We start from the raw sequence: 20,121 nt of genomic DNA on the forward strand, positions 1-20,121 counted from the left end.
GATACAAGTATCATTTATCCTCATTCTATGCATGTACATCAAACACTGAAAAACAATCAATGATATTATGCTCTCATTTTATATTTTACACTATTATACAATTTATTTATTGGGTAATGAAACATGTTCTTTGAATCTTTTGTGGATATAAGCTTTTATAAATTCAAAAGTAGTTAATTGACAAATGCATAATATTTCTGATGCAGTTTGTTTTGCTAGATTTTATTGAAAATGTTTGTAACTGTCTCAAATCAACCAGATATATTACTCATAAATTATACAGCTCTTTCTTAAACTTTCACAATATTTCAAGCAGTCTAACAAGTAAGAATCTCAAGCAGATGATCAATACTCAAATAAAAGTCAAATTAATGTCTCATTAGTAAACTTTTTGTATATAAGCTACATCTTCTAAATAGTTTTCCAATTATTGCAGTGCAGAATTTAGTTAACACTTAATAGTTTCACCTTGCACTGTCCTTATTTGTCTGATGCCAATAATTAAAGTGATACATTGCCAATGCTGTATTAAAAAATTCTGGGCTTTTAATTGATGTGTTTTCTTATATTTGAGTTTAGCTGTCTGTTGCTGCGCTTACCCTTTATCTTCTATAACTACTTATGAGAGCCTCAAAAATCCCTAAATGAAATTAAAATGAGGATGTATGTCATATTACAGAGGAACAGAGAAGGAAATATTTTTACAAGTTATTATGTGTCTTAACCTCCACTAGTAATAAATACTGAGATGAAATTTATATACTAATAGGTAGATGTGCACTCCAGACTCATCACTAAGCTAAGGAAAAAAAAAAAAAAAAAGAAAAAAAAACGGTAAGAGAAAATAAGAATGGGAAGTACCTCAACAACTAACATTCTGAAAGCATTTCTTACCTGCCACCAGGTGGTCCTGGATCACCCCTGAAGCCTTTAGGACCAGTCTGCCCAGGGCGACCATCCATGCCAGGTAGACCTTGGATACCAGGTCGTCCTCTAGCACCAGGTAAACCTAAATTTTAACAATGAAATGAAGCAAAGTAACCAACATCCACCATCACACACAATTACAACATGAGAGCTGCAGTCTATATTTCCTACGTAAAACGGCTATTCAAAAAGCAAGGTCTGATCGGTCTAAAATGGAAACCACAGTGAAAATCAAAAATATTTTATTTGTAACAGCTAGCGACATCTTTCAGCTACTTCTCTACATAGTCGCTATCCAATTAAAACATTTGTCATAGCATTGTACCAACTTTCTAGTACCTTCATCATAGAAGGCACCACCTGTGCTTTCTGCCAAATCTCTACACCAATCTGCAGCTTGTTTCCTGTGCCAAAATATTGTCTTCATAGCCAGCAGTTCATGTGTGCAGAGATGAAAATCAGAGCAAGCTAAGTCTGGGCTGTAGAGTGGGTCATCAAGCACTTCCCATCAAAAATGCTGCAGGAGTGCCCTCATTGCCCCTGCAATGTGTGGCCAAGAAATTGTCATGAAGAACAAAATGCATGATAGTTTTGATGGGTAAGCTGCATGAAATCAGGCAAAATTTCTCACAGGCATTCATACCTGGTGGGTGCCATTACTTTCCAGGCTTCTTTTACATGCTCACTGTGCACTCAGAACTGAAAATAGTTCTGTGACGTGATCGACAGGCATGCTAGAGACACTGTCCAACAAATCTATGCTAAGCTTCATACTGTGGTTTCCATTTCACACTTGACTGGACCTTACTTTCTGAATAGCTCTCATATGAGTCACAGTCAGCAAAATATCAAATTATAAATGATAATTGAGAGGACTTGAAAAGTGATGAGGGTATATGCTGCACAAAAAATAAAATTAATTCTGTTGCATGTTTGAGCTTTGAGTGTTTATTAGAGTACAAAAAATATCTGATAGCTCAACAATATTCTCTCTATCATTCCACCACTCATCACTTCACTGTTATGGTGATTCGTACTTTGTCGTCTTATTTTTGTTTATTTTCATTCTATTTGGAATTTAGAAGTTACTACGACTAAAATATATTGAGTGGGTGGTCCATGGTCCCCCTTCCCCCAAGCCCCTGCAATACGAATTAATAATCTGCAAATATAAGACAACCCCTCCCTCCCATAATGAAATGGTAAAAAACTCATCTTAGGTTAATACAGTGCTTCATCCAGACATAAGAAAACTAGAAAGAAGTACACATGTATAATAGTCAAAACCCCATCATCCAGGAGAGACACAAGGCAGAGTATTTATTAAATAAATGAAATAAAAGTCTCATACAGTAATATTAGTAGACTTGCCTCTTTGACCAGGTGGTCCAGAGTCTTTAGGAGAATGCAAGTGGTGTAAATATAGCATTATTATTACAAGAAACTATATCAAACAACTCAGAAATATTTATAGGAAATGGTTTTGACACTGTATTGAGTTTTATTTGATCCTGTAAGATTATATTGTGTACAGTAAAAGTATGCTTAATACAGGACACATCAAAACCAAAAAACGTTCATTATCACTTATCCTTACAGTCTTATATCACTGATTACAAATAACAATATAAACAAATTTCATGTGATAAATACTTTTCAGAGCTATGAAATCATTTCCCACCAGCAAGTCCTCTAGTTTCTTTGGAAAATTAATATAATGTATACTGTCATGCAGATTTTAAGGCAGACTTCTTAGAAAGTCCTTTCCCAAGTTTCAGAAGCTGGAGTGTGTTTCATATATCATTCTTCCTCCATGTGTTATGGGTGTGCACACTAGTATTTGTAATCCACTTTGCGCTATCTTCTGTGATGTATATTATTGTTTTAGATATGTAAAGAGATGTAAAAGTTAAGATGGCTACATTTTTTAAGCAGTTTGTGCATGTTTCGGAAGCCTTTCTTCTTGAAATGACTCTAATTGCTTTTTTCTTTAATTTGAACACTCTTTTTATTTCTTGAATGTTTCAGTTCCCCACAGTGTCACTCAGGACTGCATGTATGGTTCAAGGAGTCCATGGTATACTGTGTGCAGAAGCTCTTTACTGTGATAGTTGCTTTACTATGAATATGATGGAGCTGAGATACTTACAGGTGGAATTAAAACACTGTTTCTGTTTCCGCTCATTATCCATTGTAATACCTCAGACTCTTGTGAGTTCTACCTCTTTGGACTTGTTTCATCCCCCTCTAAATCCATGCATTGTCTTTGTTTCTGAATATTGCATACACAGTCAATTTCAGATTTCTAAACAATTCATTTCCTAAGAGTGGTGACATTTGCAGAAATATATGCTCTTCTCTCGAGCTATTCCACATTTTGGTCGTGGTTCAGTGTTGTCATGTCATCTGTATACATTATTTTCTACTCTTTCTCTTCAACAGCTATACAGTTAACAAGGCAGTAGCCCTATTACTGAACCCTGTGCCACTCCTTATTTGATACCTTTGGCTTCTGACTGGTATGAATTCCCTACTGATACATACTGTTTTCTGTTGCTTAAGTATTATTATATCACTTTCCTGCTTGTCCTTGAATGCAATAGCCTTCCAATTTTTGTATCAGTATTTCATGGTCAACAATCTTAAATGCTTTGGAGAGATCCAGGAACATTGCTGATAAAACTTTTTTTCCATGTAAGGACTGTATATTGTATTCTATCAGACTGGCAATTGCTGATTCTGTAAACTTACTCTTTCTGGAATCATACTGTAATGGTACAAGCATGACAAGTATGTTGCAGGAGGAATGGTCAATATTTTGGGATAAGATAGGAAACATCATTCAAAGAAAAGCAGTCTAGTAAATATGGGTTCTAAAATTCATACCTTAGATCTGTGAACACTTGTTTAGTACTAGAGATGTATTTCACAGCAACGAAGATGAACAAGTGCTCATAGCTCTTAAGGTATGCATTTTATAGCCCATGTTTATTAAACTTTTTTGTCTCGAATGGCCATTCTTGTCATATTCCTGAATATTGACCATTCCTCCTGGAACTTCCTGCATTTGTCCAAATAGTCAACTAATCTTTTATACATCAGCATTTCCAGGAGTTTTGAGAAACCTGTTATCAGAAAAGCCGGCCCGTAACTGTCCGTACCAGATTGGGTTGATAGAAGAGATAGAGAAGATCCAACGGATAGCAGCGCACTTTGTTACAGGATCATTTAATAATCACAAAAGCGTTACGGAGATGATAGATAAACTCTAGTGAAAGACTCTGCAGGAGAGACGTTCAGTAGCTCGGTACGGGCTTTTGTTGAAGTTTCGAGAACATACCTTCACGGAGGAATCAAGCGGTATATTGCTCCCTCCTATGTATACCTCGCGAGCAGACCATGAGGATAAAATCAGAGAGATTAGAGCCCACACAGAGGCATACCAACAACCTTTCTTTCCACGAACAATACGAGTCTGGAATAGAAGTGAGAACCAATAGAGGTACTCAAAGTACCCTCCACCACACACCGTCAGGTGGCTTGCGGAGTATGGATGTAGATGTAGATGTAGTTGGGGTCATTCTCATCCCCTTTCTTGTACACTGACACCACCCTGCCTATTTTCAGTTTTTCTGAAAGAGCTGTTTGCTATGTCCAGCAATGGTGTGATTATTTTCTCACTTACTATTTTTATTATGTAATCCGATGTTTCATCATCACCAACTGATTTCTCGAACTTCAGTTCCCTTACAGTTTTCGTCAGTTCATCTTCTACGTAGTAATCACTAAGTAAGTCTTCTATTTCTCTATCATCTGCAACCACTGTGTTGTCTATCTTCACTGACTTGATCTCTGCTAGTTTGATCCATCTTTTTCCTTTCATTCAACATTAATTACATTACAAACTGATTTTATTTAATTTTTTTGAGTTTATTATGGTTGTGTTAATTGCTCTTGCTTCTATCCACCTTATTTTTTTCTGTAATTCTTTTATAATACTTCATAGTTTTCAGCTTTGCCCAACTGTCTCAGGTCCTGCAACTTCCTACAATGTTGTACTATTTTACTGGTAATCCACTGTGTTTGATCCTGCCACTGTGTTTGATCCTGCACCTTTTCTTTTCTCATTTCTTTGGGGGAAGCTACATTAAAATGATATTTAATTGTTGTAATAAGTGTGTAATACTTTTCATTTACATTCTGTGCCTGTAGATTTTCATTCCAGATTTCCCTACTCAATATTGTTCTAAAGATGTTAATATTTTGCAGATTTCTTTGGTTGTTTGTTTTGTGTCTTATATCATTACTTCTGCAGAAGCAGACCATCTGTCCACTGATGATCAGATATTTCTGCTTGAACTACATGTGACTCATAGTTACATCTGCTAATATTAGTGATGATGTTGCCAATAATGGTCTGACTTTGAGAAGTCACATTTGTTGGTGCAAATATTGTTGCCTCCATGCTATACTGTGTTAACAATTCTTCAAATTCTTGTTTTGTTTTTGATCCTTCTCTCCTGTCAGTGCTGAAGTCTCCACATACAACAATGTTTCTCTTCGTATTCATTTTTAGTGAGTTACAATATTAGGAAAGTTGCCACTCACCTTATAGCTGAGATGCTGAATCGCAAATTGGCACAACAAAAAGACTTCAGCAAAGATGGCTGGGGTGGGAAGGAAGAGGAATAGTATGGTAGGGGTGGTGAACAGTGTAATGCTGCAGGTTAGACAGAGGGCAGGGGAGAGGTAGGGAGAGGAGGGTGGGGGGAAGTAGTGGAAAAGGAGAGAAGTAAAAAGACTGGGTGTGACGGTGGAATGATGGCTGTGTAGTGCTGGAATGGGAACAGGGAAGGGGCTGGATGAGTGAGGACAGTTACTAACGAAGGTTGAGGCCAGGAGGGTTACGGGATCATAGAATGTATTGCACGATTGCACGGCAAGTTCCCAACTGTGCAATTCAGTAGAACTGGTGTTTGTGGGAAAGATCTGCTGTGAAGCAGTCATTGAAATGAAGGATGTCATTTTTGGCAGCGTGCTCAGGAACAGGATGGTCCACTTGTTTCTTGGCCAAAGTTTGTTGGTGGCTATTCATGTGGACAGACAGCCTGTTGGTTGCCATGCCCACATAGAATGCAGCACAGTGTTTGCAGCTTAGCTTGTAGTTCACATGACTGGTTTCACAGGTAGGGATAGGTGATATTTGTGACCGAACTGGAGTAGGTGGTGGTGGGAGGATGTATGCAACAGGTCTTGCATCTAGTTCTGTTACAGGGGTATGACCATGAGGTAAGGGTTTGGGAGCAGGGGTTATGTAAGGATGGATGAATATATTGTAGGTTCAGTGGACAGTGGGGGTGGGAAGGATAGTGGGCAGGACATTTCTCATTTCAGGGTGCGATGAGAGGTAGTTGAAACCCTGGCAGAGAATGTCACTCAGTTGCTCCAGTCCTGAGTGGTACTGAGTTATGAGGGGAATGCTCCTCTGTGGCTGGATGGTGGGATTTTGGGAGGTGGTGGTAGACTGGAAAGATAAGGCACGGGAGATTTGTTTTTGTACAAGGTTGGGAGGATAATTGCAGTCCATAAAGGCTTCAGTGCGACCCTCGGTATATTTTGAGAGGGACCACTCACAACTGCAGGTTCGATGACCACAGGTGGTTAGACTGTATGGAAGGGACTTCTTGGTATGGAACAGGTGGCAGCTGTCAAAATGAAGATACTGCTAGTAGTTAGTAGGTTTGATATGGACGGAGGTATTGATGTAGTCATCTTTGATGTGGAGGTCAACATCTAGGAAGGTGGCTTGTTGGATTCCGTAGGACCAGGTTAAGCAAATGGGGAAGAAGTAGTTGAGGTTCTGGGGGAATGTGGATCGGATGTCCTCATCCTCAATCCAGATTTCAAAGATGTCATCACTGAACCTGAACCAGGTGAGATGTTTATAATTCTGGGAGCTTACGAGGGATTCCACTAGATGGCCCATTAAAAGATTGGCAAAGGATAGTGGTAAGGCCATGGGCATTAGAGATGTTTGTGTAAATGTAGGTGGCATCAATAGTGATGAGCAAGGCACTGTGTGGTAAAGGTACAGGAATTGTGGAGAGTCAGTGGAGGAAATGGTTGGTATCTTTTATAGAGGAGGGCAGGTTCCAGGTAATAGGTTGAAAGTATTGGTCTACGAAGCAGAGATTCTCTCAGTAACTGGTTACAATGGGGTGTCCTGGGTGGCTAGGTTTATGGACTTTATGAAGCATGTAGAAGGTAGGAGTGCGAACAGTGGTAGGGCTGACTAGAGAGATGGACTTTGGGGAGAGGTTCTGGGATGAGCCTAAGTATTTGAGGAGTGACTGAAGATCCAGCTGGATTTCTGGAATGGAGTCACTGTGGCAAGGTTTGTAGGTGGAAGTACCTGACAGCTGGCAGAGTCCTTCCACCAGGTAATCCTTGTGGTTCAAAACAACAGTGGTGTAGCCTTTGTCAGCAGGTAGGATTATAAGGTCGGGATCAGTTTTTAGATGGTGGACTGCAGTTCTTTCTGTGGATGTAAGGTTGGTGTGCATGTTGAGGGATTTGGGGAATGATGTTGAGGCAAGCTTTGAGGTTAAGAAGTTCGGGAAAGTTAACAGGGGTGATTTGGGGGCAGTGGGGATAGATCACGGGTGGATGGTGGAGTGAACTGGTTAGGCAGGGTTGAATATTGGTCTTTGGTTGAGTCTGATTGGTAGGTTTGGTGGCAAAAAAGTGTTTCCACTGTAGGGACCAGGAGATAAGGTCTTTAACAAGTCCTGCATGATTGAATTTGGGAGTGGAGCAAAAGGTGAGGCCTTTTGAAAGGACTGATATTTCTGTGTGGCTAAGGCTTCTGGAGGAAAGGTTCATTACTGTGTTATGGGTCATTTTAGTTCTTGATTCTGTGTGGTGGTGGTGGGAGGAGTTTTGGAGGGTGGGGTAAGTGTAGTAGGTCTGCAAGACAGGGTTTGTCAGATATGAGGGGACGTGGGTGAGGTTTGGAGTTTATTGTACAGATGATGGTCAGTGGTACTCCAAGGTGGGAGTAGGAAGTGAGCAGGGTGGAGAGCTTTTTGAGGTGGCATTGTGCATGTTGCTCAAGTTCCTGCAATGCAGGAGTTTCAATGTGTGTTACGCGTTCAAGGAATTTGGGATTGCATAGCAGGAGAATTTTGTGGTGGAGTCTTTTTGTGACAGTCTTTTTGTTGTGACTATCAGTGACTCAGCATCTCCGCTACATAGGGAGTGGCAACTTCCCTTTTCATAACATTGTTACATTCCATACTGGATTTTCCACTGTTTGATTTTTAGTAAGTTAGCTTGCTTTTTTCCTAGAAAGATGCTAATCTCGCCACCTGGTAATCTGTACACATAAAACATTCTGCATCTGTCTCTACACCAGAAATTTCAAAGTTTTTTTCTCTAGTTACGGTTAGTTTTGCTGTTTACAGTCTTTAGAAGCTGTCCTGTTTTAATACATACAGAATCTCCATCTTTATGTTCACAATTGTAGTAACTGTCAAAGTTTGTTTATTGTCAGATTCTCTATCTTGCTTTCAGTTAGCCCACATTCACAGATGCTTAATGTGTCTGGTTGTATTTCAATCAGTTCTTCTGCTTCCAGTTTATTGTTACCAGTGTATTTGATATTTTGATGCAGTACTTATATCTAATTTTTCTTTTGCTGACATTCATGTTGTGAATTTTATTCTGAAAGCAGGTTCTGTAGTGTCTCCTTTTTTGTGTGGCACTTATATTTTGCTGTTTCAACTAGAGCATCTGATTTTTCACCCCCATCAACCCATATAAGTTCCCCTTGCTTCTAATAATTTTTCAGATTGTAAACATTCCTCTAGGTGTTATAGACCCCAGTTTATTCAAACGAACATCATCCTTTTCAAGGCAGTTTTCTCACAGAAATTTGTTTGAGTCTTTGAACTGTGATAGCACAATTTATTTTGTAGATATATTTGTCACTCACCGACATTCTTTTTTATGACTCTGCTAACTATCAGCCAGAATCTTACACAGACATTCTTTGTTGAATGAATCATGTTTCTTGTCTCGTTAATAATTTCTTCTTCACTGCTGCTTAAAAAATTAATTCCAACGTACCACAAAGACATCTCTATAATTTAGTTTGGTTTCATAATCCGTTTGTGCAGTCACTTGTCTTGCATTTACCAAAATTTTAAAACGTTTTCCCATTGTTGCATTCTAATGCCAGACTGCACATTGTTTTTTCAGTTGGGGACAGTGATATTTTTCAGCCAATTACTAGAAACTCAGTTTTGTTCCCTTGCATAGCTCCAGTTTCTTCTTTCCTTCTACTTTATGTCACCACCACCCATTTATATTTATCTACAGCTTTTTGACTGGCTGAGTTTATTGTGAGATCAACAGAAATGAAGCATGCATTGTTGTTTTTAAAGTTTGTATGCATACACATATTTTTGTGGTTTTGTTGTTTTTCTGTTTAATGTATTACTCACACCCAGGACTGCTTTTCTGCTATTAAACTATTATTATCTTTATTTCTAGTCAATATTTCAGTTTTTAATGTTTCGTGTCTATGATACTAGAAAAAAGATGTTTCTCTCTTATAGATTAAAATTCTATAACAAATTCCACAGTACAATGCTATGAAAATTCATAACAAACTGAAAGGAAAAAAGCATAGCAATACACTTTAGTGCATAATTACATACAAACTGACTCTGTGATGACAAAGTTTTCTGTACTATTCTCATTTATTGCCTTTATACTACATAGTATATTGTCATATGCCATTTCACCCCCTTTTCCAAACACGTCTATATTTTTACGATTTTTATCAAACAATGGAAAATCCAGGATGGAATGTAGCAATAGTTTTATGATTTCTATTGAGCATCTTCCTTTTTCTCCCATCACTGTTTTCCCATCTTTGGAAGTTGAAAATAAATCTTATCTCCTTTCCCTCATATTCAAATGTCTTCGGTCCGTATCCTTTTTGCTAATTTATGACGTACCCACTCCCCAAAATATTACCAGTTAGTCAGGACTTCATTAATTGCTTATCAGTTCTCTTTGTACTTCACATGTAAGGGTCCTATATCACTTTATGTGCAGTCTCTTCCCATACTATACTGTTATTCCTTATTGTGAAAGAGGGGACTGATCAAAAACCTGTTATGTATTGTTAATGTTGGATTTCTGAGCTATGTTAAGTGTAATGTAGTTTTAAACTAAAATACTTAAAATCAGATACACTGTTCATCTTCAAAAGAGCTACACCAAGAAGGACCAAACCAATCTACTCTGAACTGGACAGGTACATTGCACACCATCAGCTATGCCAATGCGTAGTCGGCTACGCACTTAAAAATTGTGGCTGGGGCCATGATGGCATGTTCATTGGTTGACATAACAGGGCCCAAACAGCCATGCCAGCAAGTACAACAGCTGGTAGCATCACTAGAGCATCACCAGAATGTGCACTATGCCCAGGTCACACTTCAACACCAAGTTACCCAGTTAGATGAGTTCAAAAGAGCCACATAGTGGGACTGTGGGAGGCAGGGTGGTCCTATTGTAATAATGCATGCCACATAGTTGTATGGATATTACTGTTGGCTGCTGTTGCTGGGCAATGAATACTGGAGGGCATGCATGCATGACATGTAGAATGTGGACGTCTGCCAAGCACCATAAGGAGGGAGGACCAACAGATTGTCCACCACATGTGAACAGAACTGACAGTAATTATAGCATACATTCAGCAGACTCTCCTGCCTTCTATGCAACATCCCACAATTGCTAGTACCTTTGGCAGGCAGCTGCATGTCACAGGGATCGCAGCACACCAATCATTACAAGACCTGACACTCATACCCATACAGTATTATACCAGGCTCTCAGAGTATCAGCAGCAATGGATATATGGCCCTGCAGACTGGCAGCAGAACATCTTTTGTCACGAATCCCACTTCTCCCTAGTAGGCAATGATCATCAGGTCCTTATCTGGAGGAGCAATGGAGATTGCAACAAAGAGTGGTTTGTGGTCTCCCATCACATGTCCCACCAGCCTGATATGACAGTGTGAGGACCAAGATTCTATGGTGCCATTCAACATTAGTATTCCTAATGGGCTTTGTGATAGTCGCATGGTATATGGTGGAGATTCTGCAATCGGTGGCTCTGCCATTCATGAATGCCCATGCCCATGCCCTATTTTAGCAGAACAATGCTCATGCTCATACTGCTGAGACCTCTGGAGCATGCCTTGCAGCTATGGATACTCTGCCATGGCCAACCACATCACCCCTCTCCCCACAGTTGAGAATGTGTGGAATGCCGTGGAGCATGTATCAGGACTCCAACTCCAGCCACCAATCTACAGGAACTGCATGCTCAGGTGCAAGCATCATGGGATAGAGTACTGCATGGGTGTCATAATATGTACAACTCCATGCCACAACATGTGAATACTTGTATTCATGATGGGGACCTGATGTTACACTGACACATATGTTTTATGGCCATGTATTGCAATAAAAGTTGGTCCTTCAAAATTGAAAGTGTAATCATTTTGAATGTATGATACATCTACCTGTCTGCCAACTATAAAAAAAAAAAAAAAAAAAATCACGATCAGTGTTAACTTCCAAACCAACCATGAAATCAGGAGCTTATGGAAGCAATCTATCAAATTCATAGGAATATTTGAATAAAAAAATATCAGGTTTTTCACGTGTAAACTGCTTGGTAAACAAGTTAAGCAGTCTTCCATTCACAATGATGATACTGTTTTCTACTCTGAGTCTGTTGCAAGATATTACATCATCTTTTAGGAGAAAGCAACTAGTGTAAATGTAGTATTATTACTACAAGAAACTATATAAAAAATTCAGAATCATTTATGGGAAACAGAACTGAACATGTGTATGATACTAGAACCAAAAAAAAATTCATATGATTATAAATTACAACTTGTTCTCATATTCCACAGTACATCACTATGAAAATTTATAATGATCTGAACGGGTCAGTGGAAGAAAGCGCTAACCCACAAGATTGTATTTGGAGTTACAACATATTACATATTAAGCTGAATCTAAAAAACCAGAACATAAACAAAATAAGACAAAACAGTTTGTACATTATGCATTACTATCTTAGTGGTGCATTTTGAGATACTTGTTACCAGCACATGTTGAAACTGAAAACACATCCATTGGCATGACCAGACTAATCCTTACTAAATTGAGGGTTAGTACTTTCTTCTGCTGATCCCTTCAGCCAAAAGGGAAAATGTCCACAGTATGGAAAAATTACATGCTACTCTTGTGCAAAAATGTTATTCAGCTGTGGAATTTTTAAATGATGGAAGAGCTACCTCTGTAGAATAATGTGATAAACATGTATTGGTTGTCACAAATTAAAATTAATTTCAGTCTTTTGTGCTATGCGGGTGTCTAAAATAAGTCCCCTATATTGAAGAATCTCTTGTACATTAAATCAATGACTTGACTTTGTATATAAAGAGAAAAAGAATTTCTGAGTCTATTAGCAGCAACATTACATCTCTTTCAAATATACATTAATACATTACACAAAAATACTATAACAAATTTCTAAAACATAACTTATAATCCACCTGTTTCAATCAATATATATTATCCAATTATTAGAGTGAAACTTTTTAGATATATTTTTCCTGCTTATTCCACTGTGCTATTTTCCTTTTCTCACTGAAGAATAAGCTTCCTGTTTTTCTGACTTAACTGGCTGAAGTTTATCTTTATCTTTTTTAATGTAATACATTGGAGGGATCTGAATTTTACTGGATCCAACATACAAAGTTATGTCTCTACGTGTATGAATCATAATTATTTACTATCTGTATTGTAACAGTCAGCATTCCTTACTATAGTAATACAGCTCTTATGAAAGTCACAAACAATGGAGTTCTTACCTGCTGCACCTGGGTATCCCTTTGGTCCCATTATAGAGAGCCCTGGTACTCCTGAGATACCCTTAGGTCCATCAAGCCCATATTCTCCAGGTGCACCTTTCTGCCCAGGGCGTCCAGGTTTTCCTGGAAGGCCATTAAGGCCACCGCTACCTTTCTGACCTTGTTCTGCACCAACACCAGGGAGTCCTAAAAATTTGAAGAACTATTTGTTAAGTTTTACATTGCATGTGAAAAATAACATAAAAAATTGATGCAGTATCTACCAGCATGATATGAAGAACATAAACATTAATCAAAGATGACATTCATAAAGTGCTCTACAAATTAAAGGCAGAGTTTCTGCAGCAATATTTTTATTTGTAGAGTCTTGAAAATTTTTGCAGCTTGAACATATGTACATTTCTAGGTGTAATGCTGGCAACCCTTTATTTTGTTATTTAGTTGACATATGTCAGACGAATGAACTTCAAAATCTTTACCAGACAGGTGGTGCTATGTATAAACCTAATGGCTTCTAAAATACAATATATAGAAATTGTGAAACATATTTTTTGTAGTCTAAAAGAAAGAGAGAGAGAGAGAGAGAGAGAGAGAGAGAGAGAGAGAGAGAGAGAGAGAGATCTCTCTTATTAATTTAGTAATCCTTTTCTGCATTATAAATATTTCTCAGTGTGGTACAAATGCATAATAAACACATTTAAATGTTTCTACGTTATATACTCTTGATCCGTATGTTAAATGCATATCACGTGCCATTTAACCATTTTATTAGTATTTCCTTGTAACTGTTTAACTTTGGTGTGTTATCTATTGACACTCCAAGAAACTTAGTGATTATCTCTTATTATATTGTAAGACTGTCAACGAGAACTTGTTCTATCATTGATGGTGATTATTGCAAAGAGTGGAAATTCATTAAGACATTTTTATTTTTATTTTTATTTGGTAATAGTATGTATATTTTCAACCAGATAATGAATTTTTGGTTGTTGTCAGTTATTATATTCTGTAACAATGGATTGGAATGGCTAGCATGAATAATAGTGGCATAATATGCAATGTTTACTCCCAGACTGATACAAATATTATTAGATGAATCAATACTAATAATACAGAAGAGGAGACCAAGAGTAGAATGCTGAAGGGCACTCTAACTGAAAGATTGCTTTGTGGACAAAATTGTTTCGCCATAACATGTGCTAACCGCTATATTTTGCATCCTGCAGAGAGTTATGATACAAACTAATCACAATATGTGATCTCTCAGGTTCATATGTTTCTTTACCACCATACTGAAACAGCTTTTGCATAAGATCATGATAAAGTAGATCAAACATTTATGTAAGGACCAGGAATATTGCCACTGTATACAGCTTTGGTGCTCTGGAGCACTCTGAGCAATGAAAAGCTGCTGAGGTACTAACTGAATTGAATGTGGAAGTCAAGCACCAATATTTGTAAAATAATTATCGCAGACTTCACACATTTGTTTTTGATTTAAAATTATAGCTCCTTCATAATTAACACCTTATATTAACTCCTTACAAGGCTTCTTGGCAACTGAGTGGCTACTCAGGCTGACAAGAAAGAGGAGAGATCAAAGGTGTGTGGAAACTGGGACGAATTACGATATACTGGGCATGCAGAGAGTGAGGATGTAATGAGAGGCATGACAGAGATGGCTCTCAGTGGCAGTGGTAAAATGAGGACTGAATGATATTGGGCGTTAAGAGGAGTACTGATCAATGACTGATGTACAGTTGTTGGTGTCACAGTTCACTGCTCATTCCTGGACAGGCTGGACAAGATATTGTTTGTCTGTATATGCTCTGGCAAAGTTACCAAAATATTTGGTTAACTCAACTACCCACTGCAGATGCAGTACCCATAGGTGTAAAGGCTGCAAGAAAGGGACATTTTAATTTTGATAGTGTGATTGCTGTCAATTCAGACTTTTAAGGACATTAAATAAGTCAAGAAATACACACAGGCAGAGTTTTCAGTAATTATCTGTATCAAAAAGCCACACTTTGAAAATAATGCTTCCTTTCCAATTATAGCATACAGTTGTTTATTTATTACCATCTGCTTAATATTCACACGAGTACGCTGACAACTCTCAGTACACCATCACTGACATAATGTAAGAGTTGAAACCTGCTAACAAATAATAAAGTTTCTTGTTAGCTACTACAAGAAACATCCAAGTCTTGAACTTAGATAATCAGATAATTTATAAATGCAGCTAAGAAAGTAAGTCTTTAATTTTGTTTTTAATTTGTAATAATTTTGAATTTTTTGTTTTCTTCTATATGCAGCTTGTTCAAAGCTTTTGCACAAGAATATAGAACATCACATGGGACCATACCTACAAAAGTGAACTCTGCATTGTTATTATTTTCATGCCTTGCACTTATGTTTGCAATATTATTATTTACATGACACTGGTTGTTACTATGTGCATATTTATGATCTTTTCTTGTTTCTATATCCACCACACTATAAATCTAGGGAATGAAAGGTACATCAACAGTGAATGCAACTAAGGAATAAATGTACTGGAACCGAGTGTAAGAACAACAAAGCAATTAAAGAAGGAGCTGTAATATGTTTTGTTGACCATTTAACATAGAAATCTTAGTGTTTGTTTTAGAAAAATAAGATTATTAACCATACATCTTTCCCTCAGTGGACAACTCCATAAGGCAGTAGAATGGTAAATTACACAAAGAAGCTATCCTTTATGACCACAGGTCAACACAATCAGATGTGGCCGCAAATCAGCTTATCAAAGTTCTGATTCCATTTTAGCATAAAATCAGTGGAGTTCTCATTTTCGTGAGAAACCTTTTTTATTTTATTTTTGATTTATTAATTTATTTCCCATGGAGAGGTGAACGAATTGGCATATGAGTAAATTCTGGAGGTGAAACATCAAATACAGCAGATAGGTTGGATACTGGGAAAATGCAGTCAGTCTGCTAAAGAGATCATTAACAAGACACTTGTACAAATCATTTTAGAGCATTGCCCAGATGTGTAGGACCAATACGAAATATGTTGGACAAGGGATACTGAACACATACGCAGAAGGCCAGAACAAATGGTGACAGGTTTGATTGACCTACAGGAGAGTTGGTCAGTGAAAATTGATGCCAACTGCCCCATGAAAGCCTGCTTAAAAAACTTCAAGAGCCACTATTACATGAGGAATCTAGGATTCTACTACTGACCCTTATCTATCAAACCTGTAGGGTCCTTGAAGACAGATTAGACTAATTATCCTCTGACACAAAGACTTTTAAGCAGTCATTCTTCTTGTGCTCCATACGCGAACAAAACAGGAAGAATGCATAATATGTGGTGCCATTGAAAGTAGCCTCTGTTGTGCACTTCACAGTGGCTTGCACAATACAAAATTAGACATAAATATAATTGTAAATCATACTGTATCACTTACCTGCTGGTCCCTGAGGCCCTTCATCTCCTGGAACGCCTGGTGCTCCAGAGAGGCCAGGGTAACCAATTTCTCCTTGGAGTCCAATCTCCCCTCTTAATCCCTGTAGTAAAACAAAATTAACTCCTTAACTTAACAATTTATCTGTAAAAGTGTGTAAACTTTAAACTTGTTTGTGATTATAGGTTATTTCAAACAGCAGCCTGACAATTATTCAATTAAATGGTAATTATAGAATGGTGAAAAAACATTATCTTAAAACCTTGAGCTTACCCATTGTTTTTAGAAAAAAACTCCACATTGAATAAAATGTATTAAGACAGACTATTTTAGTCAAATTTCTTTCAAAATTGTTTGCAGTCTTTTTGATAAACAATAAAAATTACAATAATACTCTTTCATACAACACTCATCTCCATATGTTCATGGTTGTGTGAAATGTTCTGACACATAATACAATATATAGGCCTACATCACAATCTTCACACATGTATCTCATGATTCTGTCCTATTTGTCCTCCATTTGCATCTCAAACTGTACTGCACATCCCACGTATTCTGGTAGGATTCTGCTTCTTTACAGTAGCTGAGGCAAATGACAGGAACTGATAGTCAATTAGAAGAATAGGACTGATGTTTGTGGATGGATGACCAACTACGTTCAAAGTGAATTCCTTCTTGTGACATTCAGCTGTCATCTTCTCAATCATTGCCACACATAAATCAAGAGCTTTCTTGTTCCTCTAGATTTCTTGTATAAGCTGAATTAATTAAAGAGAACCAGTTCAAGTAGATCGAAAAACTTTTATAGTATTTTTGCTTCTTTTCCATGTTACTGGACTGTTTGCTGTTTGCTGGTCAACTTTACAAACTTCTCCCACTGTGTCATTATATGATATGACTGTTGCTGGTTTTTTTTATCTATCTACGCCTTTTATTTACAATTTTCATTTCTGCATTGTGGATAGTGCTCAAAATAGATGTATCACACTTGTCTTTCTATCTCACTGTTGTAACTTTACCCATCTGAAAAGCCAACATATCTCCCTCAATTTTTTACTGCAAAACTTTGGTGGCATATCTTTTCTAGAAGGTCACACCGGGCTGCATATGTCAGTTTTCTTATCAATAAGGAGATCTGCTACATGTGGAGAAGTACAGAAATTATCAACTTAAAGAAGCAGCCTTTGTTGAGAAGGGGTTTCATTAGCATCAATACTGTTTGATATGACTGGGACAGATCTTTGTATTCATCATCAAATTTTGGGTCCTTACCTGTATATATAATTATAGATCATATGTAGCTAGATTTGGACTCACGGAATATGTAGATCTTTATTCCAAATCTTGCTCTCCTTAGAGGTAGAGATGGAACTCAACCTAATCTCCCTTTACATAAAACAAGTCTAACATCTATGGTGACATCATTCTCTGGAGTACAACCAATTTTGAATTTATTATTGAGATTTTCTAAAACGGGACAGCTTTTGGTTAGCTTTGGCTGAGGATGACCAGCAGGGTCATATTTTGAGCTGTCTGAAAAATGAAGCCATTCCTTTAGTACCAAAAATCGTTTGTAGCTAAGCAACTGGTGAAATATTGGAATTGCAAGTAGTTGATATTTAGAGCAATACATCTGGCTGCTTGGTTTCTTTATAATACTTTATAATGGTATTATACTAAAGAAGATTCTTATTTCATCACTGTTTGTGTCCTTTCAATCAGTAATGTGCTTATCTCAAGCACATCTATTATTCTCAGTGACTACAATATTCACTGACTCATCATCAGTTATTTTACTTAGATATTCAAGTCACTTTGTTTGAAGTCTGAAAGCATTCCAATAAAGGAAAATCTTGGACATGTGGGGGGCAAGTCTGCAAGTTACATTCCATACCAAACTCTTCATCACTCTCCATAATGAAAAAAATGCAGGGGAAAACCAGAGTATAATATCTTTACACAATGCAAGTAAATGGCAACTAGAATATCTTCCCCTCTAACTTTGACAGCAGTTAGCCAAGAGGGGCCTTCTCATAGCTGCAAAACCAATCAAAGAAGCATCATTGTGCTCTCTTGTGCTCTGTTGTAGCCATATTTGTAACTAACTAGATGGAATGATTTTCTCTGGGGTTTGAATTTCTAGACAAAATACTGTCAAGATAGATAAGTAATCTCAGGCTTTTAAGTTAAGGGGTTATTTATGGTTCTTTGTCTAGCTCAAAATAAGAATCCTGATATGAATATTGAAAATAATTAAATGTCTGGCAGATCAAAACTCTATGCCAGACTGGGACTCAAACCCAGAACCTTGCCTTCATGCCAATTGAGCTATTCAGGCATGACTCACAACCTTCCCTCACAGATTTACTTCCACCAGTACATCATTCCAATTTACAAAAAATCTCCTGTATACAGAACTCCTGGCAGAAAAAATAATGTGGAGAAATGGCTTAGTTAAAGTCTTAGGAATTGTTTCCAGAAAGCAACTTTCACTTTGTAGTGGAGTGAAATGTTTAGTGGAGTGAAATATTAATGCTACTGAGAACAATGTTTGAAACAGAACTTAGCAGTTCCTTAGACTGAAGTGACTAAGAAAAGTTTGATAAAGAAACCAGTAGAAATACTAAATGAAGAATCTCTGGTTTGTGGATGTTCTAAGAGAATTTTGTCATCAGGAAGAAGAGACAGATTTAATGTAAGAAAAGTCAAGGAAAACTGCACAGGTGCACAACAAAAGAAAAGATCATTTTGTATCCCTTTTCAATACAGTTTGATGAAAAGAAACAGAAGGGCATCTTTACAGCTCACATTGTATGCAGCATGGAGATTAGACATCTGCAAACTTCCAGGCAGACTGCATTTATTTCTGCAATAGAAAGCCGATGCATACATTAATAATAACAAGATAAATCTCCACCACAAGTACACATTCAGCATTTAATCTGAATGTCCATAATTGACATATAGAAGTACTGGAGATGGGCTGAAACTGTTGATACTCTGCTATGCTGAGGTTTAGCACTGGACAAGTCTCTCATCAAAATCTTCAGGTCTGTCAGGTTAATTCTGGAAACCCTACTACAGTCAATAAGTTCCTGGAATATTGGTAATTCAACCTGGCTAAAACACGTTGACTACAGAAGCCTGTATCGTTGACTACAGAAGCCTGTATTTAGAACAGGATCAGTTATTTCTGTTGTTGCACATTGCTACACTTAGTTTACTTGAGAAAATTATTATTTCTCATAAAAACTTGATTGCATCTAACACAATCTATATGGGGACTATAGACTGATTGACACTTGGGACTGAAGACAGATTACTTGAACTGTTGCTGGAATCAAATAATATCTAGTGGGATACAATTGGGATATCAGAAATATACAGAAAGGAGAAAGATAAGACAGAACTACAGTTGTAGTAACCTGCCAGTTTCTACACTTATTGCCCACAGAAGACATCAGTCAAGCATAGTACACACCAACAATCAAACAGCATCTCTCACACTGAGGGCCACCATTCAGAGACTAGAAGTGACGTCGTCATTGCTGACAGCATGCAGCCCCAGTGTATGGAGCATAGCACACTGGGGGAAATGGAAGTAGCAGCAGCGTAACAAGCCAGTCAGGCTGAGGCAGCATGGACAGTGAACACCATTTCCTTCTTGTCTCTCTTGTTTCATACAGCATGAGTGGGCAACCTGCCCCAAGTGGTGGGCCTCTTGCTATTAATGTCAAAGAATGGGCCCCATAATGGCAGTACGTC

The 20,121-nt window shown here is 37.6% G+C and overlaps 1 protein-coding gene across 1 annotated transcript in view; it reads right to left on the reverse strand.

Annotated features, from left to right (window-relative positions):
• Positions 1–20,121, reverse strand: part of LOC126484272 (collagen alpha-5(IV) chain-like) — a 609,631-nt gene that overhangs the window by 65,022 nt on the left and 524,488 nt on the right. Inside the window, exons 25-27 of the mRNA XM_050107696.1 lie at positions 16,357–16,456; positions 12,897–13,082; positions 895–1,009 (exon numbers count right to left, since the gene is read on the reverse strand). Coding sequence (XP_049963653.1) covers positions 895–1,009; positions 12,897–13,082; positions 16,357–16,456 — 401 coding nt within the window. The remainder of the gene's footprint in view (positions 1–894; positions 1,010–12,896; positions 13,083–16,356; positions 16,457–20,121) is intronic.

This window comes from Schistocerca serialis, chromosome 6 (assembly GCF_023864345.2).
Source record: "Schistocerca serialis cubense isolate TAMUIC-IGC-003099 chromosome 6, iqSchSeri2.2, whole genome shotgun sequence".
Taxonomy (NCBI): Eukaryota; Metazoa; Arthropoda; class Insecta; order Orthoptera; family Acrididae; genus Schistocerca; species Schistocerca serialis.